Source organism: Eschscholzia californica, unplaced genomic scaffold (genome assembly GCF_041429995.1).
Source record: "Eschscholzia californica isolate CP2 unplaced genomic scaffold, dmEscCali1.0.p SCAF_1, whole genome shotgun sequence".
Taxonomy (NCBI): Eukaryota; Viridiplantae; Streptophyta; class Magnoliopsida; order Ranunculales; family Papaveraceae; genus Eschscholzia; species Eschscholzia californica.
Genome location: NW_028238198.1, coordinates 71,159,876 through 71,183,091, shown reverse-complemented (window position 1 = coordinate 71,183,091; position 23,216 = coordinate 71,159,876). Strand labels below are relative to the sequence as shown.

The 23,216-nt window shown below is 36.1% G+C and overlaps 4 protein-coding genes across 15 annotated transcripts; 1 reads left to right on the top strand and 3 right to left on the bottom strand.

The window, feature by feature from the left end:
- The first annotated feature begins 305 nt into the window (after nt 1–305).
- On the top strand, nt 306–11,347 carry LOC147568812 (protein transport protein SEC31 homolog B-like). Of its 12 annotated transcripts, none has more exons than XM_086667586.1 (23): nt 306–811; nt 1,155–1,209; nt 1,298–1,420; nt 2,747–2,843; nt 2,959–2,995; nt 3,101–3,206; nt 3,289–3,346; nt 3,579–3,676; nt 3,822–3,941; nt 4,450–4,492; nt 4,744–4,865; nt 4,936–5,063; nt 5,174–5,714; nt 5,976–6,068; nt 6,593–6,778; nt 6,857–7,067; nt 7,614–7,729; nt 7,869–8,018; nt 8,510–8,635; nt 8,769–9,204; nt 9,759–9,997; nt 10,158–10,305; nt 11,004–11,347. In XM_086667586.1, the coding sequence occupies exons 1-22, from the start codon at nt 495–497 to the stop codon at nt 10,245–10,247; spliced, it is 3,492 nt and encodes a 1,163-aa protein (XP_086523712.1). In that variant the 5' UTR covers nt 306–494; the 3' UTR covers nt 10,248–10,305; nt 11,004–11,347. The 12 variants fall into 12 exon arrangements, with proteins under 12 accessions (XP_086523712.1, XP_086523745.1, XP_086523703.1 ...); XM_086667619.1 differs by having other exon boundaries at nt 8,510–8,639; nt 8,809–9,204; XM_086667577.1 differs by having other exon boundaries at nt 5,171–5,714.
- A 5,325-nt stretch (nt 11,348–16,672) lies between these two features.
- On the bottom strand, nt 16,673–17,260 carry LOC147568811 (pectinesterase inhibitor-like). Its single transcript, XM_086661025.1, has one exon. It carries the CDS (start codon nt 17,258–17,260, stop codon nt 16,673–16,675), a length of 588 nt encoding a protein of 195 aa, XP_086517151.1.
- A 454-nt stretch (nt 17,261–17,714) lies between these two features.
- LOC147568810 (beta-hexosaminidase 3-like) lies at nt 17,715–21,603 on the bottom strand. Its single transcript, XM_086667515.1, has 14 exons — nt 20,853–21,603; nt 20,567–20,641; nt 20,300–20,335; nt 20,073–20,184; nt 19,904–19,974; nt 19,679–19,809; nt 19,524–19,589; nt 19,350–19,450; nt 19,183–19,242; nt 18,839–18,872; nt 18,582–18,680; nt 18,436–18,495; nt 18,099–18,349; nt 17,715–18,004 (listed from the first exon to the last, which is right to left on the bottom strand). Exons 1-14 carry the CDS (start codon nt 21,195–21,197, stop codon nt 17,838–17,840), a joined length of 1,608 nt encoding a protein of 535 aa, XP_086523641.1. The 5' UTR covers nt 21,198–21,603; the 3' UTR covers nt 17,715–17,837.
- A 680-nt stretch (nt 21,604–22,283) lies between these two features.
- Nucleotides 22,284–22,667, bottom strand: LOC147568809 (uncharacterized). Its single transcript, XM_086661010.1, has one exon. The coding sequence runs from the start codon at nt 22,665–22,667 to the stop codon at nt 22,284–22,286; it is 384 nt and encodes a 127-aa protein (XP_086517136.1).
- Nucleotides 22,668–23,216: the final 549 nt, after the last annotated feature.

Sequence of the window (23,216 nt, the reverse complement as noted above, 5' to 3'; positions counted from 1 at the left end):
CACTACTCATAAAAACAACATTTAGCTGGTTCTTTTTTTTTTTTTGTGTTAAAAACATTTCCTTGGTCTTCATGTAACTCCTAACAACTACCACGTCACCCGATGCCACGTAGAAATCACATGTAGCATTCCACATCGTACTACACGTGGCGTTCCACGTCACTATTAGTGTTGGGCTTTAATTTGGACAAGCTTTTCTACGTATTCATACCATATCAGCGGATCAGCCTCTTGGAAACTAGAGAGAAAAGAAAGCAGCTGTATAGAAGAAGAAAAAAGTTACAAGTTAGAGAGAGAGAGAGAGAGAGAGAGACAGCCTTCGTGGGTCGTTCTAATTTTGTTATCGCTTTTTTATACGTTCAGATCTACTTCGAAATTACTTGCGACGAAAACCCTAGAATTGACCTTGATCAATCCATTTTTGAAGTATTCATCGTTAGATCTGCGCAAAAACAATTGAAATCTGAAGAAGAAGAAGAAGATCTCTGTCAGCAATGGCGTGCATAAAGGGCGTCAATAGATCGGCATCGGTGGCTTTCTCACCGGATTCGCCTTACCTTGCGGCTGGTACTATGGCCGGAGCTGTCGATATGTCATTCAGTTCTTCTGCAAATCTTGAAATTTTCAAGCTTGATTTTCAATCGGACGATAGAGAACTTCCCGTCGTTGGTGAGTGTCCGAGCAACGAACGTTTTAATCGACTTTCTTGGGGCAAAACTGGATCCGGTACTGAAGAATTTTCTCTCGGACTCATCGCTGGAGGACTTGTTGATGGAAGCATCAATATCTGGAATCCACTTACTCTCATAAGGTCTTAAATTTTTTATCATCCTAACTTTTGATCGTCTGTTATATCTGTCATTTCAATTTCGATGTTATTATAATAATTCACATAGAATTGCACCGAGAATTAAAATCGGAGATGAAAATCTTCTTTCCCTAAATTATTAGTTTCTATTAGTCTGATTTTTCTTGTTCTCTTTCCTCTTTTCATGCCATTAAACTATTAGATCTAGAGACATGGATATGAAGATTTGAAATTTCGACGAGCGGAATTGTGTATATATATAATGCCCTTAGACATGTTATGAGCCAGTAGCCCAGTAGTAGTAGCAAACTGCTAACATTTTAAAGAAAAGGTTTTGCTTCTGCAGTTCAAAAGAAGTTGATCGGGCTCTTGTCGGACGTCTGACAAAGCATACTGGACATGTAAGTTTCTTGGTTTATCAAATACATTGTAACGAACAATGAACATGTTAATGACCTAGTTTCCTTTTGCCGTGTTTTTGGATTACAGGTCCGTGGTCTAGAATTCAACACTTATACGCCAAATCTACTGGCATCTGGGGCTGATGAAGGGGAAATCTGCATTTGGGACCTTGCAAACCCTGCAGAACCTACTCACTACCCTCCCCTCAAGGTATGTATAGTATACATCGAATGAAACACCAAGGTCTTTTCCGTTCATAGAACGTAATTTATGGAGTATATTTAACTATCACGGAACCTTAAAATATTATGATGAATTTTTTAGAAGATAAATCATAATGGTACTTTTTTTTTTGTTTCTTTTTAAGTTGGCAACATTTGGAGAATACTGTTCTTTTATGTATTGAAGTAGGTCTAGTGATGGATATTTGAAAATTTTGATATCTGATTTGAATTCGAGTATTGCTACATTACAGTCCTTATCAGATATCAAATTCTTAGATTGGTTAAATTTAATTCGAAGATATATATTAACATGGTTTGTAGACAAAAAATCTATTGTGATCACTTCTTTCAATTAGATAATACATATAATTTGATATCAGTTAAGCTTATGTTTATCGGGTTCAAAATTCAGATAAGAAAATTGAGTATGGCCAAATCTCTTATTGTATCCAATATCAGATAGCATATCGATTCGGGAACAGATAGTCATATTCGGTATGATAGTCCATTTACTCCTTCATATTGAAACATGTGAACAATTCCATTCGTATTAGAGTTTAATGAGTTCTGTACATATGCATGCTGGTTAAAGGTGCTTTACTGCTTTTGTCTTTCATTCTTAGTTGATTAGTGGACTCCACTGGGTGCCTCTCAGTGTTTCATTGTCTAAACATTTTATCTTACAAGTTACAAGTAAAGGGGCTAAACTGCTTATTTTTACTCTTCGAGCTTGCTATGGAATAGAGCACGCCAGAATCTGTCTATTATTTTTTGACGTCTAATGTTCGATGGTTTATGTTCTGGCAATTTTAAGAACGTTAGGTTGACTTTTGGGAATTCAAAATAGTAGGTGGACAACTTAAGAAAAATAACAATCATAGTTTCGAATTTATAGACCATCGAGTAGCATACGGTTTTGGGTTACCGTTACGTCATTTAGCAATATAGCCCGAGCTGGAACCTATGCAATACCTATGATCTGAATTGTAGCTGTCTCTCAAACTCAAATAGGTGGGACAATCATCTAACAGGTTCAATATTTGCTTTCCATGGGAGAAAGGGCACCATTGTCACTCTCCTATATATATGAGATGCAACTAACTTGGTCATTTTAATTAGCCAAATATGTTTGATTATGTTTGTATATGTATAATATGTGAAGCAAGGTGTATGTGCTCTTTGTTAAGTGCCTGAGTAGCACCTGATACGTTTTAAAAGATAAAATGGTGATGGACTACTTCCGGTTCTAGATTTCATAGTATTTCTGTAAAACACTCTCAAGATTTACATAGGCGATGAAAACTTTGTGCAGAGTGTTGGACATGGTTCCCAGGGTGAAGTTTCTTTCTTAGCATGGAATCACAAAGTCCAACATATATTAGCGTCTACATCGTATAACGGGGCAACTGGTGAGAGTATAAAAGATTAAAAGATACTTCTAGTCTTCTACTATCTATTAATTTTCTCTCTACTGTAATGATGTTACTTTATTCTGAATATGGGAATATTTTCAATATTTGGCAGTTGTTTGGGATTTAAAGAGGCAAAAACCAGTGATCAGGCAAGTATCTCCTTCTGATTGTGAAATGGACCGGCCCTTTGTGGACAACCACTTGTGATGTTGATTTACATTAGTCAATCTGATTTTTGTACTTGATTTGAACAGCTTTGCGGATCCAAGTAGAAGACGGTGCTCAGTGTTGCAGTGGAACCCTGACGCTGCCACTCAACTTATTGTTGCGTCCGATGATGATAATTCGCCATCTCTAAAAGTACAATCTTTGAAGTGTTCTGAGCGTACATTATTGATGTACATGTATTTAATTCCTTATTTAATCTATCTTTTATGTACAGCTTTGGGATGTAAGGAACACAATATCGCCGGTAAAAGAGTTCGTCGGTCACACTAAAGGTCTGGATGGGCAGTGCTTTATTTTTTTTTCTGTATTTTTCGTTTGCCAAATGTTTGCATTGAGCAATAGATGAAATAGTGTAATTCTGGGACTTTCTGCTGCATTGTGTCACTGTTTATTCTGGAGTTCAGATTAATTGCTGCAAATTTTCTAGTTGGATTGTTTCTTTTTCGCGCTTCATTTGCAACATACTGTACTTGAGAATAACATATGGTTCTTTCTTCTGTGCAGGTGTGATTGCAATGTCATGGTGTCCTAGTGACAGTTCTTTCTTGCTTACATGTTCCAAAGATAATCGCACAATTTGTTGGGATACAGTAAGCGGAGAGGTAGGGACATATTTTGGTCGACTTCTTCAGTTGGCTGCAGCTTTGTTTGTTTTGTTGTGTTTAGGTTTGGCAGTCACCGTCTAATCTTTATTAGTTAATGGTTGTTTTGTTAACATGTGTGCTTTCTTAATTCAATTGAGTTCAGATCGTCAGTGAACTGCCAGTTGGAACCAACTGGAACTTTGATATTCATTGGTACCCCAAGATGCCAGGATTGGTTTCAGCTTCTTCTTTTGATGGAAAAATTGGCATTTACAATATTGAGGTATTACTTCTTCTTTTTAGAATTGTATTTATTCTCATCAAACGAACAATGGAGAACTCCTTACATGCCAAATTGTCATCCAGTTAAAACGTGTCAAATTATACCTGTAAAAAAGTACACGAAAGTGGGCCTGAAGTGGGCAATAACAGGGAAAGTTGGCTATACCGGAAGAATGATCTTGACAACAATCATGTGGCAGAAAAATGTGATCTTACCTATGTAACGGTGATTGGAAAAAAGCTAAAATAGGGATACTCCTTTTTAGTTTGGAGACCGCTCTCCAAGAGTATCCGAGTATCCCACCCTTGTGGACCTCTGGTATTTCGATTATAGCTCCGGTTTCTTAAATACTTGTACTTAAGGACTTCCCGAGGGATGTACTGTTCAAAAAATTTGTATGTCACACTACCACGACTTTACCGTTGTCATAAGATTATAATCAAAAGCTCGTATTTTATATGTTCTAGAGGTATACATGCGTTTGCTTACAAAATTGTCGTAGATGCAGGCCTGCAGCAAATTAAATGCAGGAGAAGCTGTCTTTGGTGCAGGTACCATATTTTAGAGACAATTCCTGTTATTGCATTTCGGCAAAGTTTTCACTTAGTTAATAGTTAATTAGCTCGGTTTTACCAAAAAACTTGCTCAAATATCTTTATCCCCCTTTGATAGTGTTTCTGGGTGTTTCTTTAAGTTATGCTCTATTTCTCAATTTTCCTCCTATCTTACTCCTAGCTGGTGGTATCTTTCTAGAAATCTAATTTTATCTTTCTTCATATTTTGTTATTTCAACTTTTCTCAGTTAATCTGAGAGCTCCAAAATGGATGAAGTGCCCTGTGGGTGTCTCTTTTGGTTTTGGTGGAAAGCTTATATCCTTTAACCCCAGCTCATCAGCTGCAAATGGCCCAACTGAAAGTTCTGAGGTACGAGTATTATTTTCTGCTTTAATTTGCTTCCATGATTGGATAGTTAATTTTCTTCTTTCTTCTTCAGGTTTATTTACATAGCTTAGTTACTGAACAAAGTTTGGTTAGCCGCTCCACTGAATTTGAAGCTGCAATTCAAGACGGGGAGAAATCTTCTTTGAGAGCTTTATGTGATAAAAAAGCTGAGGAGTCCAAGTAAGTAACTGTATAAACGAGTAGATTTCTAGTGGTTCTTTCGTTTGGCAGCTCAATCTACTGATGTTTTACGTTCTTCCTTTGTCAACTCTATGCATTTCCTGAAGCAGATCTGAGAATGATCGAGAAACTTGGAGCTTCTTGAAGGTGATGTTTGAAGATGACGGGGCAGCAAGAACAAAGCTACTCTCTCACCTTGGTTTCACTGTACATAATGATAAAGCGCAAGATGAGCTTTCAGAGGAAATAAAAGCTGTCAGTCTTGATGAAAGGATAACTGATGATGCAGGATCGACTGTGGATAAGAATTTGTGGAGTATCGATAATGGGGAAGAGTTCTTCAACAATCTTCAAAGCCCTAAAGCTGATCCATCTCTTTCCAGTTCTCTTGGTAGCTTTACTGCTGATGTTGGTTTGGTGCCTACTGGGCAACAAGAATCAGAAGTACAGGGAGATGGCGATGATGCCTCTTCATTTGCTGACAGCATTCAGCGTGCTTTAGTTGTCGGAGACTACAAAGGAGCAGTTTCACAGTGCATATCTGCAAATAGAATGGCAGATGCATTAGTTATTGCTCACTTAGGTGGTACTTCCTTGTGGGAGAGCACACGTGATCAGTACCTAAATAAGAGTCATTCATCTTACTTAAAGGTGGCTTATATATTTTCATCTCAAAGGCTTTTGCAGTTCTTTTTATTCTTTTCTTTTTTCTCATAAAAACTTTAATATTCTACTGAGAGGATATTTTAGATCTTGAGAATCGGGATCACGTAGTGTATTAAGCTTCTTGGCATTGTTAGGTGTGTGACCATGTATTACCATTTAGAGTGGATAATTTTTTATCCACATTTCAGTTAATTTAAATTAGATGATCACATAGTACTTCATTTAAATCATTTATCCACATTTCAGGTTGTCTCTGCTATGGTGAAAAATGATCTCATGAGCCTTGTGAACACCAGACCTTTGAATTCCTGGAAAGAAACGCTTGCCCTACTTTGCAATGTAAGTTGATTAATTTGTTCTTTTAATCTGGCAATTATTATGTTGGACGGCCAACATAATCTGCTAAATTGAACCTTGGTCTTTTACTTTATTTAATCTAGCAAATAGGACTCTGTTAATACTGATTTTTTTTGCAAGGAAACTGTTCATCGTGGAATGTATGTGAATTCTCTTTCCTTGTAATTTCCCTTCATCTTGTTCTAGACTAGTGGAGTCTTCTGGTTTGAGTGGTAATGCTGGAAGTTACGAAAAACAACTTTCAACGAGAAAACAAAGAATACTGAATTTATTTAGTTAAATCACTCATAAATGTTATCACTTACAAAGTATGGAAACCTAAACATCCTTAAGTCTTACAACTGCTCGTTATGACTCGGATGACCTATCGTGCACGTGTTTGTCGTAAAAATGCTTAAGAGAAAGAAAAAAAATATATACAAGTCTTAAGATAGCGCATTTCATCTAAACATTAAATTTGTTAGGGCTTGCAACTTCTTCCTTGTTTTGACCATCACTTTAAACAGTTCGCAGACAGGAAGGAATGGACTTTGCTTTGTGATAGTCTTGCTTCAAGATTAATGGCTGCTGGTAACACACTTGCTGCCACTCTCTGCTATATATGTGCTGGTAATGTTGAGAAAACAGTGGAAGTATGGTCACAAAGCTTGAAGCCTGAGCCTGAAGGGAGATCTTATGTTGACCTTCTCCAGGTGGGAATTTTGTTCTGAAATAAATGTGGACACACTTTTCTAATTGCGTTGTAAGAATAACTTTGTCTTTGTTTTTAGGACTTAATGGAAAAGACAATTATCCTTGCATTGGCCACTGGACAAAAGAGATTCAGCGCAGCTTTGTCCAAGCTTGTTGAGAACTATGCTGAATTACTTGCAAGTCAAGGGCTGCTGACAATAGCAATGGAGTACTTGAAACTTTTGGACTCTGAAGAATCATCTCAAGAGCTTGCTATTTTGCGAGATCGTATTTCTCTCTCTGCTCAAGGTGATCATTCATTTTCAGTTTTATTTAGTACTTAGTAGTTTGAACTTATACCAGTTTTGTGCTTATATCTTGCTCATTAGTGTATGAGCTGATAAATTTCTATGAGAAGCAAAAAAATTGGTGGGTAATTAAGGCGTCGGCGCCCCAGAATATACCTCTTTGACCAAGAAAGAGGCTCACACCTCTTTGTTGTGATGCATACGCCTTGCAGTGGCTCACACTTCTATTCAAGTGCCCAAGTGCCCCGACACGCAAAAATACTAAGGAAGCATCCATATTAGTATGTTACACTTACAAGCTAGGTAGACTTGAGATTTGAGAAACAAGTTGTTTCCTAAAATTCATGTATATTTATTCATCTACAATGCAATTGTTATACTTCTCCAATTGTGAAAAGATGTTCAGAAGAAATGAAGTTTAATAAATACCTAGTCAGGGATAAAATTGGATATCTAATCAGCTGATTCAATACCAAATTGGGAAATAAATTGGCTTCGTAACCATCAACTTGTGATAGTAATATTGCTGACCTGTTTTCTATTGCAGAGACTGAAGCACCAAAGGTTTCCCCATTTCAACACACTGAACTGCCAAAAGAATCTGTTTATGGTGCTGATCAGTCTGGTTATGGAGCTATGAATGGTTCTCAGCATTATTATCAGGTACAGACTGCTTTCTTCCTGCAATAACTTCCTCCAGTGCCTTCGTGCGAGTTATCTATTAGCTGTCCTGAATCCGATTGCTTTATGCAAATATTATGTTTTCTGCTAATTGTGTCTTGAACCTCCTTTTGAGTTTCAGCAACAACCAGGTGAGATTCCTCAAGGTGCTCATTATGTTGAGAATTATCAACAGCAGTCATATGGGGGAGGCTATTCTACACCTTCATATCAGCAAGCAGCACATCCGCCCACCATATTTGTCCCTACACCGGCACAGCAGGTGACACAGGTACCTCCTGTCTCTGCCAAAATTGTCTGCGTATATATATATATATATATATATATATATATATATATATATATATATATATATATATAATAAAGTAGTTTAGTATCAGTAGTTTATAGTGTGAAGGAGTAAGACTTCGGTGTCGTATGATTTAGAAGCAGAATCCAGAAACGATATTTTTTTTAATGAAATAATATATACTATGCATGTCTTCATAATATTACTATGGGTACACCATAAAGTGTTTCACAATTTAGGCGTCATTTGCATCTTGTTTGGGCCGAAGATTTAATACATGGTCCTAGGAATGAATTAAGATTCCTGTTTTGCTGTGAAAAATAATTGGATGTGGATCTAAAAGTTGATAATATTTTATTCTGTCTTCTGAAAAAGCCCCACATTAGCCTCTCGGAGAGAAATAGCTCTTCATGGTATTTCAAATTCTTTTGGGTTCATGATCTCGATATAATTCTTGTTTTGCTTCTTCTCAGCCCAACTTTCCTCCTGTGGCTGTTCCTCAGCAGTCCGTGAAGTCTTATGTCCCTTCAAATCCACGCCCTCTGGAGAATGCTGATAAGTATCATCAGCAAGCAACTTTGGGCTCTCAGCTGCCGATGGTTAGTATTCATGTCCTGTTCTCTATTTATCACATTATTATATCTATTTTTGTTATGCTTTTTTGTATACCAATTTAATGCGATGGGGTCTCATTTGCCACTCATAATCTCATCCCTGTGATCTCCATTTTAGGGTGGTCGTAACGCACCATATCAAGCTGGTCCACCTTCAGCTGGCCCATATCAAGCTGGTCCACCTTCAGCTGGCCCGTATCAAGCTGTTCCACCTGCAGCTGGACCGTATCAAGCTGTTCCACCTGCATCTGGCCCGTATCAAGCTGTTCCACCTGCATCTGGCCCGTATCAAGCTGTTTCACCTGCTTCTGGCCCATCTCCATCTCAAGCAGGGCCTGTTCCCGGGCATACATTCTCTCAGACCCCAATGGGTGTACCAAATAGGAATTATACTCCAGGAGTGAATAACAATGCTGCAGGATATGCTTCAATACCTCCATTGGGTGGTCCAATGCAACCACCAAGTCCTACTCAGCCTACACAGGTAGTCGCAGCTCCCACACCTGCAGCTCCACCTCCTACTGTACAGACGGTTGATACATCAAAAGTTCCTGGTATGTTATAAATTTGAGAGCTTAGCTCTGGTTGTATATTGTAGAAAGTAAACTTTTAATCAGTAGATACTAGATAAAAGTCATTTTTCGGAACATTGATAGTCTTACTTTAGCTCATCCAAATATGTTTCCGGTTATCAGCTAGCTGGGGAAACTTGAATTAATCTGAACTAAAACTAATGACACCATCATTAGTCAAAATCTAAAGGGGCATTATAGCAGTTTAACTTGGGTCGAGCTGTTGCAAGAGGGACATTTTAAGTGTCTTATCTACTAACAACGTCATAAGCGTTTTAAGTTCTTAATTTTATTTATGTAACTGAAGCATGGAACTGTTTAAGCTTTAGTTCCGTGCACATTCTTGAGGCCTCTGCATTGTTAAGCTAGGATTTGTCCTGCATCTTGTTTTTGTAGTTTTTGTAGTTTTTTCCTACAGCATTCTTGCATAGTTGTTAACTTTGTAGAAACCCAGTTCAAGGATCCCATTTGTTAGAAATGTTTGGAGCGAGGAAACCTGTTTTAACATCTTAACACTTCTATGCATTATGCTGCAGCTCATCAAAAACCTATTATCAATACCCTGTCTCGACTGTTCAAGGAGACATCGGAAGCACTTGGAGGCCCACGTGCAAATCCTGCTAAGAAAAGGGAGATAGAAGACAATTCTAGGAAAATTGGTGCATTATTTGCAAAACTAAACAGCGGGGACATTTCTAAGAATGCTGCGGATAAGCTTGCTCAGCTTTGTCAGGCTTTGGATAATGGTGATTTTGGTTCTGCTTTGCAAATCCAGGTACAAAGCTTGAAATGATGGTAGCTCCTTTTTTAACTGTCTATCGAAGACATTAGAAAAATAAAAATATTTATCTAAAAGATAGCACTCCCAAATCTCCAGTTAAATTCAAGTGATGCCTTCAATCTGAAATCGTTATGACTTTTTTAATCGAAAACAGGTACTTCTGACAACAAGCGAGTGGGATGAATGCAACTTCTGGCTTTCAACACTGAAGCGGATGATTAAAACGAGACAAAATGTTAGGTGAAACTTAGGAGGTCATGAGTCAAGTAGGTTGCGAGGTTTCAGTGCTTCAAACTAGCGAGGTAAGTTTCGATATACTTGTTCTTGTTCATTTGGAAAGATGCATAAAAGTGAGTTATTTTAAGGTTATTTCATTGCATTTGGAAATGATAAGAAAATCGATTTTCATATTAAAAAGTAAGAAAGTGAATTTCATCAAAAAAAAAAGCAAGAAAGTGAAAGTGTAGTTGCTATGTTATCAAATTGAAAGTCAATGATAAGTGAATAGTAAATTCAACCCTCTCCTGGATGTCATCATCAGTCTGGTCTACTCATGGGTGTCTGTGGTGTGATTTGGACGTAACTTCGGAAATGGAAGAAAGGGGGGAAGTGAGGAAGAAATAGATGTAGAAATAGAAAAAAGTTCGGAAGCCAAGGGGGCTAAACAGGAAGAAGAAGGATCCCACCACCCCCTACTCAAGGATATCTTTGGTGAAATGTTATATTTTTTTTGGAAAGGTGAAATGTTAATCAAATTATGGAGTATTAACAATTTCTATTACTGGATTCCAGTTGAAACCAAATGAAAAAGTTCCGGGTTGCCTAAGTAGGTTATATGTTTTATATATATATTCGAGAGATTTTAGCATAGGGCCACAATAAAATTACAAGTGAAAAAGTGCTGTAGTCGGGTGTTATTGTGTTAAACTAAGACTTTGTTTACAAATCTATCTTATCTGTAAATTCTCTAACCGTGAGTATCTATATTAATCTGTGGCAGGGAGAGGAGATGTTCACTTTTTAAACAGAAATTGTCAACAGAGAAGAAGAACTAAGCAAAAAAAAGGAAGAGGTTGGGCAATGACTGAGGCATCCATTATTTTTGTTCTTTCCCTAGTCTCTTTTCAACTCTTCTGATTTCGTTTTCTGTCTTCTGGATCTTTGCTTTGATTGTTTTTTTTAATCTTAGTTTTTTTTTGCTCCTTTCTCGCACCATCTTCCTGCCCTTGTTCGATGATATTATTTTTCTTATTACATAAATTGGAGTTAGGTTTCTTTGTTGTTTTGTTTTACAATAGTATAACAGATGATATAGGAGGTGGATTAATATATGAATTTGGTTAGCCACTTTTGTTATCCTTCTCTTTTGTGTATTTATGTTAATTTTCCTTAACCATAAGGAAAAAAGCCTCCACCCAAGTCTTTCACTTCTCGAATTCAAAATATGTCTACTCGATTTGAAATAATTCTAAAGTAGTCAAACTGAGACCAAACAAATTAGCAATAAAAGATGGGAGATTTTAAAAGGCCTCCCTGTTTTTGTTAAAAGGCCTCTCCATGGTTTCGTTGACTTAGTAAAAAACCTTTGACTTAGCTTGGTTAAAGGGCCCCCCTCTTTGAATGGGTGAGAAAAAACCCCTTTAAAGGTGTATTTCACCCACATTTTCTCTCCTCCATCTCATTTTCTCTCTCTGCCACATCATTTGACCACGCCACATCATCATCTTCTCCGGCAGGGTCGCCGGCCGGCGACCTTCAAAAATTTTTTTTTCTCTCTTCTCTCTCTCTCTCTCTCTAAAAACAAATTTTTTTTTTTAAACTCTCTCTCTGTCTACTCTCTCTACAGATCTAGAGAGAGAGAGCAGATCCATGAAGGTCTGCGAACAGACCCTTTGAAGGTCTGTTCGCAGACCCATTAGAGGTCTGTTCGCAGACCTTCAATGGATCTGCTCTCTCTCTCTACAGATCTAGAGAGAGAGTTTAAAAAAAAAAAAAATTGTTTTTAGAGAGAGAGAGAGAATAAAAAAAGAAAAAAAATTTTAAGGTCGCCGGCCGGAAGTTTGGCCGGCCGGCGACTCTGCCGGAGAAGATGATGATGTGGCGTGGTCAACATCACCGGTCTTGGGTTAAGTTTGACCTAACGGCGTTAACTTTGCCGTTAGGTCAAATATTGGTGAAGGAGGTGCTCTTTTGTAGAGGGGGCCCTATAACCAAATGAGTTATAATGAGGGGCGCTTTTAGCGGGGAGGCCTTTTAACAAAAACGGAGGGCCTTTTAAAATTTCACATAAAAGATTAGTGGTGTATTCAAATTAAAAGTTAATGTTCAGAGGAGTATCTTTGAAAGACCATTTTTTTTTCTCTCTCTCTCTCTCAGTTCACTGATTTCTTTCACACGATTCCATCTCCTGATGTTATCCAGGGGCGGCCTAGGCCCAAAGCCACCAAAGCGGTGGCTTTGGGCCCCCAGCTCTGGATGACAACAGGAGGGCCCCCAACCAACGGATATTAACTAGCTAAACGTGATATAATCAAAAGTATGCATGTAGCTCAGTTGGCAAAGCTTTCTAAGATAACCCTAGAGGTCATGGGTTCAATCCCTATTGTCTACATAATTTTGCTCCTTTTCTATTTTTTGTTGAAATCTTGATTATCAATACAAATCAAATTGAGTTTTACTTTTAGTAAGTAGTTTTGTTATTTATATGTTCTTTTTTACATGTTCTTTTCAATCTAATTTTAAAAAGTTGTTATATCAATCAAACTAAAGTAATGTAATGATCTCTCGTTTTTTTTATTAGAAACAAAGTGGTAAATAAGATATATAATTTCTACAAGCATTTGAAATTAGTATGCATTTCATATTAAAGTGTGATCTCTCGTTTTTTATTAGAAGCAAAGTGGAAGTAAGATATATAATTTCTACAAGTATTTAAAATTAGTATGCATTCCATATTAAAATTGACATTAAATTTATATTGTATTGAATAAAATATTATTTTTAAGTTGTTCGAAATTTTCTGCAAAAATTTATTCATAAATCCGAACAATGTAACCTAACAATAAGTACACCTTTTTAATAAGAATAAGGTAACAAAATTATATAAAATTTTCTTTCAAATTTTTTAAAGGGCCTCACTTTCCGGTTTCGCTTTAGGCCCCCCACGACCTAGGGTCGCCCCTGATGTTATCACGTAGAGTGTTCAATGCAAGTGCTCAAATACAAATATGAGAAGAACAGTCTCAGTAGGAGTAGCAGATTGGACATCTTTGCATTAAAGTCTAGCTGTCGTGTTTCATGACGGTTAATGTTCTAATTCAACTCATGTTAGATTTTCGTATCGTATCTTTTTGATGTATCAATAGTCATATTATGTAATGATTTTTAATTTATTTTGTTTAAAGAAAGAAAAGACACTTAATGCAAATTAGCAAGCGGCCAACTCTTAATTTAATTGTGATATATCAGATCTCATAGCATCTCTGATGCAACACTCTGTCTTAGAACATCTGATTGTCAAAGATATTTTAGCGTTTCTTTTAATACCTTCTCTGATGTAAAACTCAACTTGTTTTTTAAGACGATGTAGAGATGATTAACATTACAAAGATTTTAATAGACATTATTTCTAGAAAGTCTTCTTAAGATATCTCTAATTGTTTAATTCAATATTTTTTACATTTAAACCAATAAAAACATAATTACTAAATCTTCAAAATAGCTTAGAGGGTGTTTGATATTTTAGCACTTCTAAGTGCTACCACTTACTAAGTGATAATCACTTAGTAAGTGATATCACTTGTAAGTGATATGGCTTGTAAGTGATATGGCGTTTGTTTTCTATCACTTCTAAGTGCTTGATTTTTGTTTTTATATTAATTCTAAATGTCATAAAATTGAGAAATTGTCTATTTTGACCTTAAAGTATTTACATATTAGCATTTCATACTAATTCATTATGCTCGCGAGTTTGGATACGAGAATTACAATTTATGAATGCTTTATGTCGAAAATATTAACAAAAATATTAACATCAAGTAATTAAAAATTGTGAAGGAGAAAGAACTTACGTTGCATCATGGAGTTTGGGTGGTTCCGTGATTAAGGAAGGAAGAGATGTGAAATTTTTTTAAGAGAAAAGCTTAGGTGAAGGATGAGTGAAGAAGGAAAATGGTCATTGATAAAGTCATAAAAAAATTATTTTTAGTTATCAATTGTTTAAGATTTTCTTTTTAATTATAATTACATTGGTAATTATTATATTAGGTAGGGATAGAAATGTCTTTTTTAGCACTTAGAAAGTAAGTGCAAAAAAATAAGCTCCAAGTTGGAGCTTACTTTTTTGCACTTACTTTGACCCTACTTACAAGTGATATTCACTTATTAAGTGGAAAAACAAACGGCCTAAAATTGCCGGCCCGCACTTATTAAGTGAAAATCACTTAATAAGTGCAAAAATCAAACACCCTCTTAGTATATTTTTTTTTAATCAAAACAATAATACCAAAATAAAGTAACTTCAGATATTCGCATCGGACAAACAGAATTTTAGAAGATCTGTATTTAGCCACAGAATATAAAATCAATTAGAGATCCCATGTTCAAACTTTGGACACACAACTTTGGAGTTTTTTTTTTTTTTTTGTGTGTGTGTTTAGCATTGGAGATGCTCAATATTTTTATTAGGTTAGAGTACTACTTCAACCAAAAAATCATTAGAATAATTAGTTTAGTCCCATTAACAAATGACAACAAATTACATTCTTGTAGTTTCATGAAATTGCTTAATCAAATACTACCACTTATTGCAAGGAGAGAAGCAGTAGCCACAAGTATACCAACAAGATCAGTAAATCTCTTATTAGCATCTGTCAATGGTGATGGAGCAGAAGGTGCTGTCTTAAAAATATCTTCACAAGTAATGGCATAACCTGGAATAGTTTGAGCAAATTTCTTAAGATCATTATAATCTTTGGAATTCAAGAAACTAGTAAGAGTTTTCATTTCACCAAGACAAGCATTATACTTATCTTTACAAGAGTATTGGGCTTGTCTATATATAGAAGAGAAGGATCCTAGTATCCTACAACAATTTTGGGTCTTAATGATACAATCTATACTTGTTGATTTTTATTATACTTTCGCCAATTTAGAAAACATTAGTTGGTGAAAGTATGTGATCAGTCTGGTACCATATCAATATCTGAGTAAGATTCTAAGGTTACTCCCAAGGAAAAAAAACTATTTTAGTATATACATATTAATGCTCTCGATCCCAAACTTAGCGGCTTCAAGCCGCACTAGAGTCATCCAAATTTTACATATAACATGTCATATATTATATCTATCACAGTAACAATGATATTCTCAATCATATAATATTAAGATATCTTGATACATATGTCTATAATATTGAGCCGAGATACATCCAGACAAACGTGGGTCGTCACAATGTCGAAATGAGGTTGTAAAAAAATTATCGACTCAAACCTATTTGATATCGCCAAGTGAAAAAATAGTGGATCTTGTGCATTGGGAAAAGAAATAGCAAATTGAAGGTGAGTGATTTGAAGATCGCTAACATTAACTTGGAAGCCTTTGATCTCCCCATTTTGTCTGGTTGTATCAAGTAATTTTAATAAAATTTCTACCACAAGAATGAATATGTATGGAGAGAGGGAGTCACCTTGACCGTTACGAAGACCCCTAGAACTTTTGAAGAAACCTGAAGCCTTTCCGTTAACCAGTACCGAAAATCTTGGAGAAGATACACACCATTTTAACCATCTGCCCCAGCGCCGATCAAACCCCATTTTAACCAACAAATTGTTGACAACATTCCAGTTGACGTGATTCTCTGGCTATAAGAACATTATCAAGGATTTCACGACCTTCAACATAGGCACCTTGATTGAAAGAAACTAACTTGTACATGATTGGTTTTATTCTTGCTGCCAAAATCTTGGAAAATATCTTGAAGACACAACCAGTTAGGCTAATGGGCCTGAAATTCTTCAACTCTGTCGCACCAGCTATCTTAGGAATAAGTGCAATGAAGTTGCAGTCTTAGTTTTCCTTGATACATATAATATTATGCTATCTTGATACATATATATCTTGATATATATTTCTATAATATTGAGCCGAGATAAATCCGAGATACGTGGGTCGTCAAAATGTCGAAATGAGGTTGAAAAAAATTATCGACTCAAACCTATTTGATATAGCCAAGTGAAAAAATAGTGGATCTTGTGCATTGGGGAAAGAAATATCAAATGTTTTTTCTAATCCATATAAGATTTCAATGATTTGAACCAGTGTCCTAGAGTGTGCCACTTTAGTAAGTAAATCTTACTCATCGAGTGAGATAACAATTTACAGTAGACAAAAACAAAAATAATTATTATTTGATCCGAATTTTAGAGCTGACTACCGAATGAATGGCGATGGGGCCTACTCCAATTAGTTAGTTCATGTCGCGACAGAAATAGACAACCAAATTAGAATCGGTCACATCACCATTCACTCAGTGATTAGTTCCAAAATTTGGACCAAATAGCATTACTCCTAAACAAATGCAAAGAAAAAAAAATACATTTTCTTATTCCATGATTGTTTCATTAAGTTAGATATAGAGAAAAAAAAACGAGGTAACGACGGATGAAGCCTTCATCCGGTACTAGTTATAAGGAGAGAAGAAGTAGCAACAAGTATATCAACAAGATCAGAAAATCTATTATTAGCATCTGTCAATAGTGATGGAGAAGAAGGTGCTGTCTTAAATATCTCTTCACAAGCAACAGCATAACCTTGAATACTTCTAGCAAATTTTTTAAGATCCTTATAAGCCTTTGAATTCAATAAAGTAGTACTAGTTTTCATATCAACAACACAATCCCTATACCTACTTTTACAATACTGGAGGTGTTCCTTTTGATCTGTAGCTGCATTCAGCAATGGAGTTATATAATTTATAACATCCGTCGCGTTAATCTGTACGTACCCAATAACCATATTTGCTAGTGTCGAAAGCTCATAAGTTGGAACATTGTAATCCATTGCAAGTAAAGATTTGCAAAAACTAGGGTTTTTGCAAAAAGAACAAAGATTATTGATGTCGATGTTCATAGGAACATTTTCCTCTGGAAATAGGTCAAACAAGAACTTTGCACCATAAGCGGTAGTAGCTAAAGGTTGGAATGGGAGTGCTACAAATAAGAGAGATGATAACAAAAGCTTGAAAACTAGGGTACCCATTTTCTTTTTAGGTTTGAAGAATGACATGGATAATGAGGAAGAGTAGTATACTATATGTTTATATATAATCTTATTCTTTCTAAAAAGATATTAATAATTTGATTAATTGAGTTACAAATTAAAAAATATTTGTGTCCCTTATACTATTCTTTCTTTTATGACAATTTGAAAGGAAAAGAAGAATCAATAATAAATCCATATATTTTCTACAATAATTTTTCTTTATCTTTATATGGTATAGAAGATAAATAAAAGATCGGTTAGAAATTATTTTCCTTTACTCTCCTTGTTTATTGATATTTTGCAAATATTGTCATATATTTTTTAGGGTTATTCTAACTTCGCCTTACGTAAAAAATCAGGGTCGTGGCTGACGATTTTAGGACTCCGTGCTCAATGTGAAACATGACCTTTTTGTACAAAAAAACTGAAAACTGTGGACAAAATAATGATCTTTTTAAAAAATGAAAATTAACAATAAAAGGGTCCTTTATTTTCACAAACTACTATTATAGAATTTAAGAAAATGGAATAAAGTTTCATCATAGGCAACAGAGGAGGATCACTTAAGTTTCATCTATTGCTTAAAACAGGACCCTGGATCCCCTGGGGCAACTCGCCCTGGTCCAGCTAACGGAGCAGCAGCAACGCCTCTCTGATTAAGCAAACACCTGAATCGAGCTAGCCTCTGTGTAACTTCTCTTGGATCTTTAGCTAGCTTGTCATACTGTGTCCATAACCGCTCTTCATTCATACAACAACATAGAACACTCACTACTAGTATTAAAAATGTAACGTCGTACTAAAAATAACAAGCCATTTTCGAAAACTAGCTTACCTGCAGCAGCTGCAGCACGAGGCCATATGGTCTGCTCAATATCGGACCCGTCAATACCTTCTCCCCACATACATACTTCACCTCCAATTACTAATTTTTGTTGTTTTGAGTTTGTGATATTTGTAAGTGGTTCATTCATGTAAAATTGCTTCCATGTCGTATTCAAGTGGTCGAGATACCAGTTTTCCTGGTTACTAGCTATGCATCTTAGCCCTGATGCAACCACTCGAGGAGCAACATCGCCTCCTAGCCTGTCAAAGACATCATAATCAATTGAATAGCTTGAAAGCATAGCACTTTATAACAAAAACTTAATTGCATCCATTGAAAAGTATACCAGTTGTGAACAATTGTCTTTCGGTTCAATTTGCTGCCGAAGTTGTTGAATGTTTCTTCCCTGATAACTTAAAAAAGTTAAGTTTTTTGTAAATAACAATAAGCTCACCACGACTAACGAATCTTAAGAACAAAAGTTTATACTACCAGTTAACAATTTCATATCCATGGGATAAAGCTATCTTTTGTGCTTGCAAGACAAAGTATTGATAAGCTTCTGTCTCGTTCAGACGATGTTTCAGTAACCTGCACGTCATTTGAATTACGAAAGTAGCATTTGTATAGGTAGGAAAATCAGTATGTATATATTGTGAATATCAAGTAGTAAAGTTGATAGAAATGATTCGATTAGTTTATAGTTTAAAGTGAAGGGGAAATGTGAGCTTTTTCAGATAGTTGATTACCATTTCTTTACATGTGGTGTTGTCCTCCAGCAACCTGAAATTAGACAGCACATCTTAAAAGTGAGTTGTAGAGGTTTTGTCATCTATTTAACACGTCAAGCCTTAGTAGTAGTCGATATTTGTTCCCGCTTTTGACACTCAGACTGAGTCGATATTTGTTCGTGGAGAAGGCTCGTGTCTCAAAAGGCCTCGACACTAGTAAGCTTGAGCACACACTTATAGTCCATACTTCAGACGCTCCCCAAGCGATGTGGGACTATCACTACCTATGGACTACTGGAGGCCTAGACTGAAATTAAACTACAAATAAAGAGGGATTTTGATGAAATACAAAAACATAGTACTTGTGTTAACTTCATCGCCTCCCAAGTGAACAAATTTGAACTTGAACACCTTGCTGAAATCTGATGAACAAGAAAAGAAAAAAGAAAAAAAGAGTAGGTAAAAATTTCATCTTGATCGGCTTATTTAGATATCGAAACGGTAAAAATTTGAGAAGGAGACAAAAAACCTGAGAGAATTCCATCAATTACTTTGAAGGTAAACTCGTTACTAACATCAAGTGGCTGCTGACAAGTTGGTGATGGCCAAAGTGAAGGATACCCATTTCCCCTGTAAATTAATAAAACCCACTTTGAGTCTCTTCATGCTAACTTCAATTACTAAAATGATAGGTCAAAACTACCATGAGAGGGCATGCCCCGGTACATCAATCTCAGCCAATACATTAATCCCACGTCTTCGAGCATAACTGTCGAGTTCATCGCCCCTTGTTAGAGAGATGTATAGCAAGTTGAGTGAGGATGAAATAAGTACTTATAGGTAAAAAAGAGTACATACTCTACGATTTCAGCTGCATCAGACATCGTATAACGTTCTGAATAAGTATATGCACCATTCCAAAGGTTTGGATATGATGGTATTTCCAATGGAAATGATTGTGAATCGACAATGTGCCAGTGTAATATATTCTGTGCAACGAAAATATGTTACGATATGTATAAACAAGTATAAAAATGTTTATTTTGTGAGAAAGAAAATCCAAATAATGTTGTTCCATTATACCAACTTTGTGTAGGCCATAGCATCAATAACTTTCTTTATCATAGGCAGAGGTTGATAGTGTCGGGATGTATCTGCACGACGAATCTCAATTATAAGTACTAATCTGAAAGCAATTCATCCAGTTGAGACATGGAAACAATACTATTTCTTCAACTATAAAGCACCTCACCAATTAGAAGGCCTCGATAAGAAAACCTTGGCTGGTCAGAAATGGTCCATGGAGCTTGATAAACTTCAATTTTTCTAGTTGTGAAGTTGAAGTGACACAATTGGCTAAAGGTCTGGCAGGATTTCATCATGTGAAAAGAAAAATATCATAAGAGTCAAAAAGTACATGTGGTTCCTAAACCGAAAAAACAGTAGAGTTAGCACCATATATCGTAAAAAGGTAATTACCTGCAATCCGTGTAGAGCCCCATAAACTGTCTGTGCCTGCATAGTTTGCAGATCAATCAAACATGTTTGATAAGTTGATAACCAAATTGACACCATTGTTATATAGTAATGTTCGTGTATTATTTTGAAAGGTCTCATGAACTAGAACATCTCATGATTCGACAACTACATAATTGGAAGAAGAAGAGGACTAATGGCAAAAGCGACATGGTCGAATATCTAAATAGAAAAAGATAGGCAGGGGCGACGAGTGCATAAACTAAATACCTCAAGATGTGCAAAAATTGGATTCCCAGATGAGGGTATTGACAATTTGTAGGACTCATCGATCCCATACTGTAACTGCAGAAACCAAACTCAACTCGTTAGTCAATTTACGAATACAACAATTGCAGTTTATGACACAAAAGATGTAGCACCATTCATTCTCATAGCTAAACATCAATTTATGTTTCCGGTCATCCAACTCAAAATCAATAACCTATACAATTCGTCTTACTACGTACTAAAAAGGTAAGAAAATGGGAAAGGGAAAGTAGAAATTGATAAATACCTCATCATTTGGTGAGCTAATAACGACGTGAAATCCCTTAATCAAAGAAGAATGAGGAGATGAACTAGTACTCTCATCAATGACATGAGATGCTTCAATTACATCAAGTATCCTCGAAACCCCATCTTTCAATATGTTAGATTCATCCTTGTACTTGCTTCCAAATGTATTGAGTTGAAAATCTTTACTTAGATAAAGTGTTTTTCGACCTCCTCCTCCTCCTCTATAGTAGCTCACTGATTTTGGCATTGGCCATATATTTAGTCCCACAACAACATCAATTGATAAACCAACAAATACCACCAAGAAAACTAGTAATATCAAATTTCTGACTTTCTTCTCCATATATTTAATCCCACAATCAAAATTTTATGTCTTTGTGATTGGAGTTTGAAATTCAGCAATGGGTAATGGCTGATTTTACAGAGGAAAAACAGAGGATTTGTTTGGCATCAATTGAGCTAAGGATTTTACAATCTTTAATCAGAACCAATGAATAATTTAAGAAAGAAAAAAAGGAATAGGTAAAATTGAAAGATAAAGAAAATGTAGTTTTTATAGTTTTCTTTCTAGAATGGGGAGTAAAATGGATATTTTAGGATTCTAGGGTTTGGGTAATGTTTCTCGTGAGCATTAGGTACTTTTTGGGGAATCTAAAAAGTGAAGAAAACGACGAGATGATTGGAGTTGGAGGTCCCCAATTAGGGTTTCTTCTCTGGGCAGTTCTCATGCATAATTCTTTTTCTGCATCATGTGATTTATGAAAACTCAACTGTTTGTTTGTCTGTCTACTAAACCAGTAATTTCCCGCCAACTCTTACCCGCTTTTGTATAAATGACCCTACCATTTGGCCGATTGTGATCATTCGATCATCCAGGATCGCCTAACAAAAAGTACCCCGAATGACTTTATATAGGGAGAATTACTGAAACCCCCCACTTTTGATAATGTGTTTACTGAAACCCCACTTTTATTAGTAATTACTGAAATTTCTACTTGTTAGATTTAACTTTGATATTTTCAATATTACTTTCTTGTCCTCTTACGTTTTACCCCACCTTTTAGTAATGCGTTTACTGAAACTCCCACCTTTTATTAGTAATTACTAAAACCCCCACCTTTTGTTTTATTGGAACAAATTAATGGTCAATTTCCGACAAAAATGGAAACCTAGTTGGAAAAATCTCTAATTCGAAGAATCCTAGCTCGAAATTGAAGAAGTTCTAATGGAGTACACCACTAATTCGAAGATTCCTAGTTCGAATAAATGTAGTTCCAATCAGCAATCTTTAGAGAGAGAGAGAGACAACTCGAAGTTGCAGAATTTTTTTTTTTTTTTTGTATTGATAAGCAGGGTTTAAAGGGCCCAGACCCGGCACAAGGCGATCAACTTAAAAAAAAAACACAAGAACCACTAACAAGATAGAACATTAGCCCCAACCCTTCCTTAGCTTAACTGAACCCCTAGTATCTGAAGTGATAATATTAATCAATTCTGGCGGAAGCCCATCAACTGCTAACACTGATTCGCCCACTCGAAGTCTCATTTTTGCCAAATAGTCTGCCGCCTGATTCGACTCTCTATAAGTATGCTCTACTGTTACACTTGTGAAATGTTCTTTCAACCTTTGAACACGTTTCCACAGCTTCTTTACTTTCCACGGCACTGACTGTCCCGACTTAGTTAACAATACCACAACATTCAGAGAGTCGCTTTTTATAAGCACCGGGTCCAGTCCACGTTCCACAGCCAATCGAAGTCCCAATTCCACAGCTTGGAGTTCATGGTAAAAGATAGATTGCTTAGGTGTCATAGCCGTAGCTGCTGCTAGGACTTTTCCCGAAAAGTCACGTATTAATGCTCAATACCCAGCATTCTCGTTGTCCAGCGAACCATCTGTATTAATTTGATAGATACCCGGACTAGGTCCAATCCACTTCGTGAAAATATACTTGGGTTGAACAAGAGATAAGCCCAGATTCCACCCCTCAACCAAAGTATTATTTTCTAATGTATCTTCTACTCTCTTTGTTCCAGCATTAGTTTTAATTTTGACCTCATCAACAATTTCGCAAATAACCTCCTGGACTGAACGGGTATGCCCTTCGAAAATATATCGATTACGTTCACGCCAAACGTGATAGAAATATGCATTAAACACTAGCCGACCCAGATTGCATTTCAAGGTGCTGTCTTTAAACTTGGTCATCCACCATTGAACTTCGGAGTCCCAGTCAGCAGCACTTTGATGAACATATCCCAAACGTTGTATCAAGTCCTGCCAAATAGGTTGTGTTGCTGCACACGCAAAAAATAAGTGGTAATCTGTTTCTTCTTCTTCAGAACATAGCGGGCATTTTGG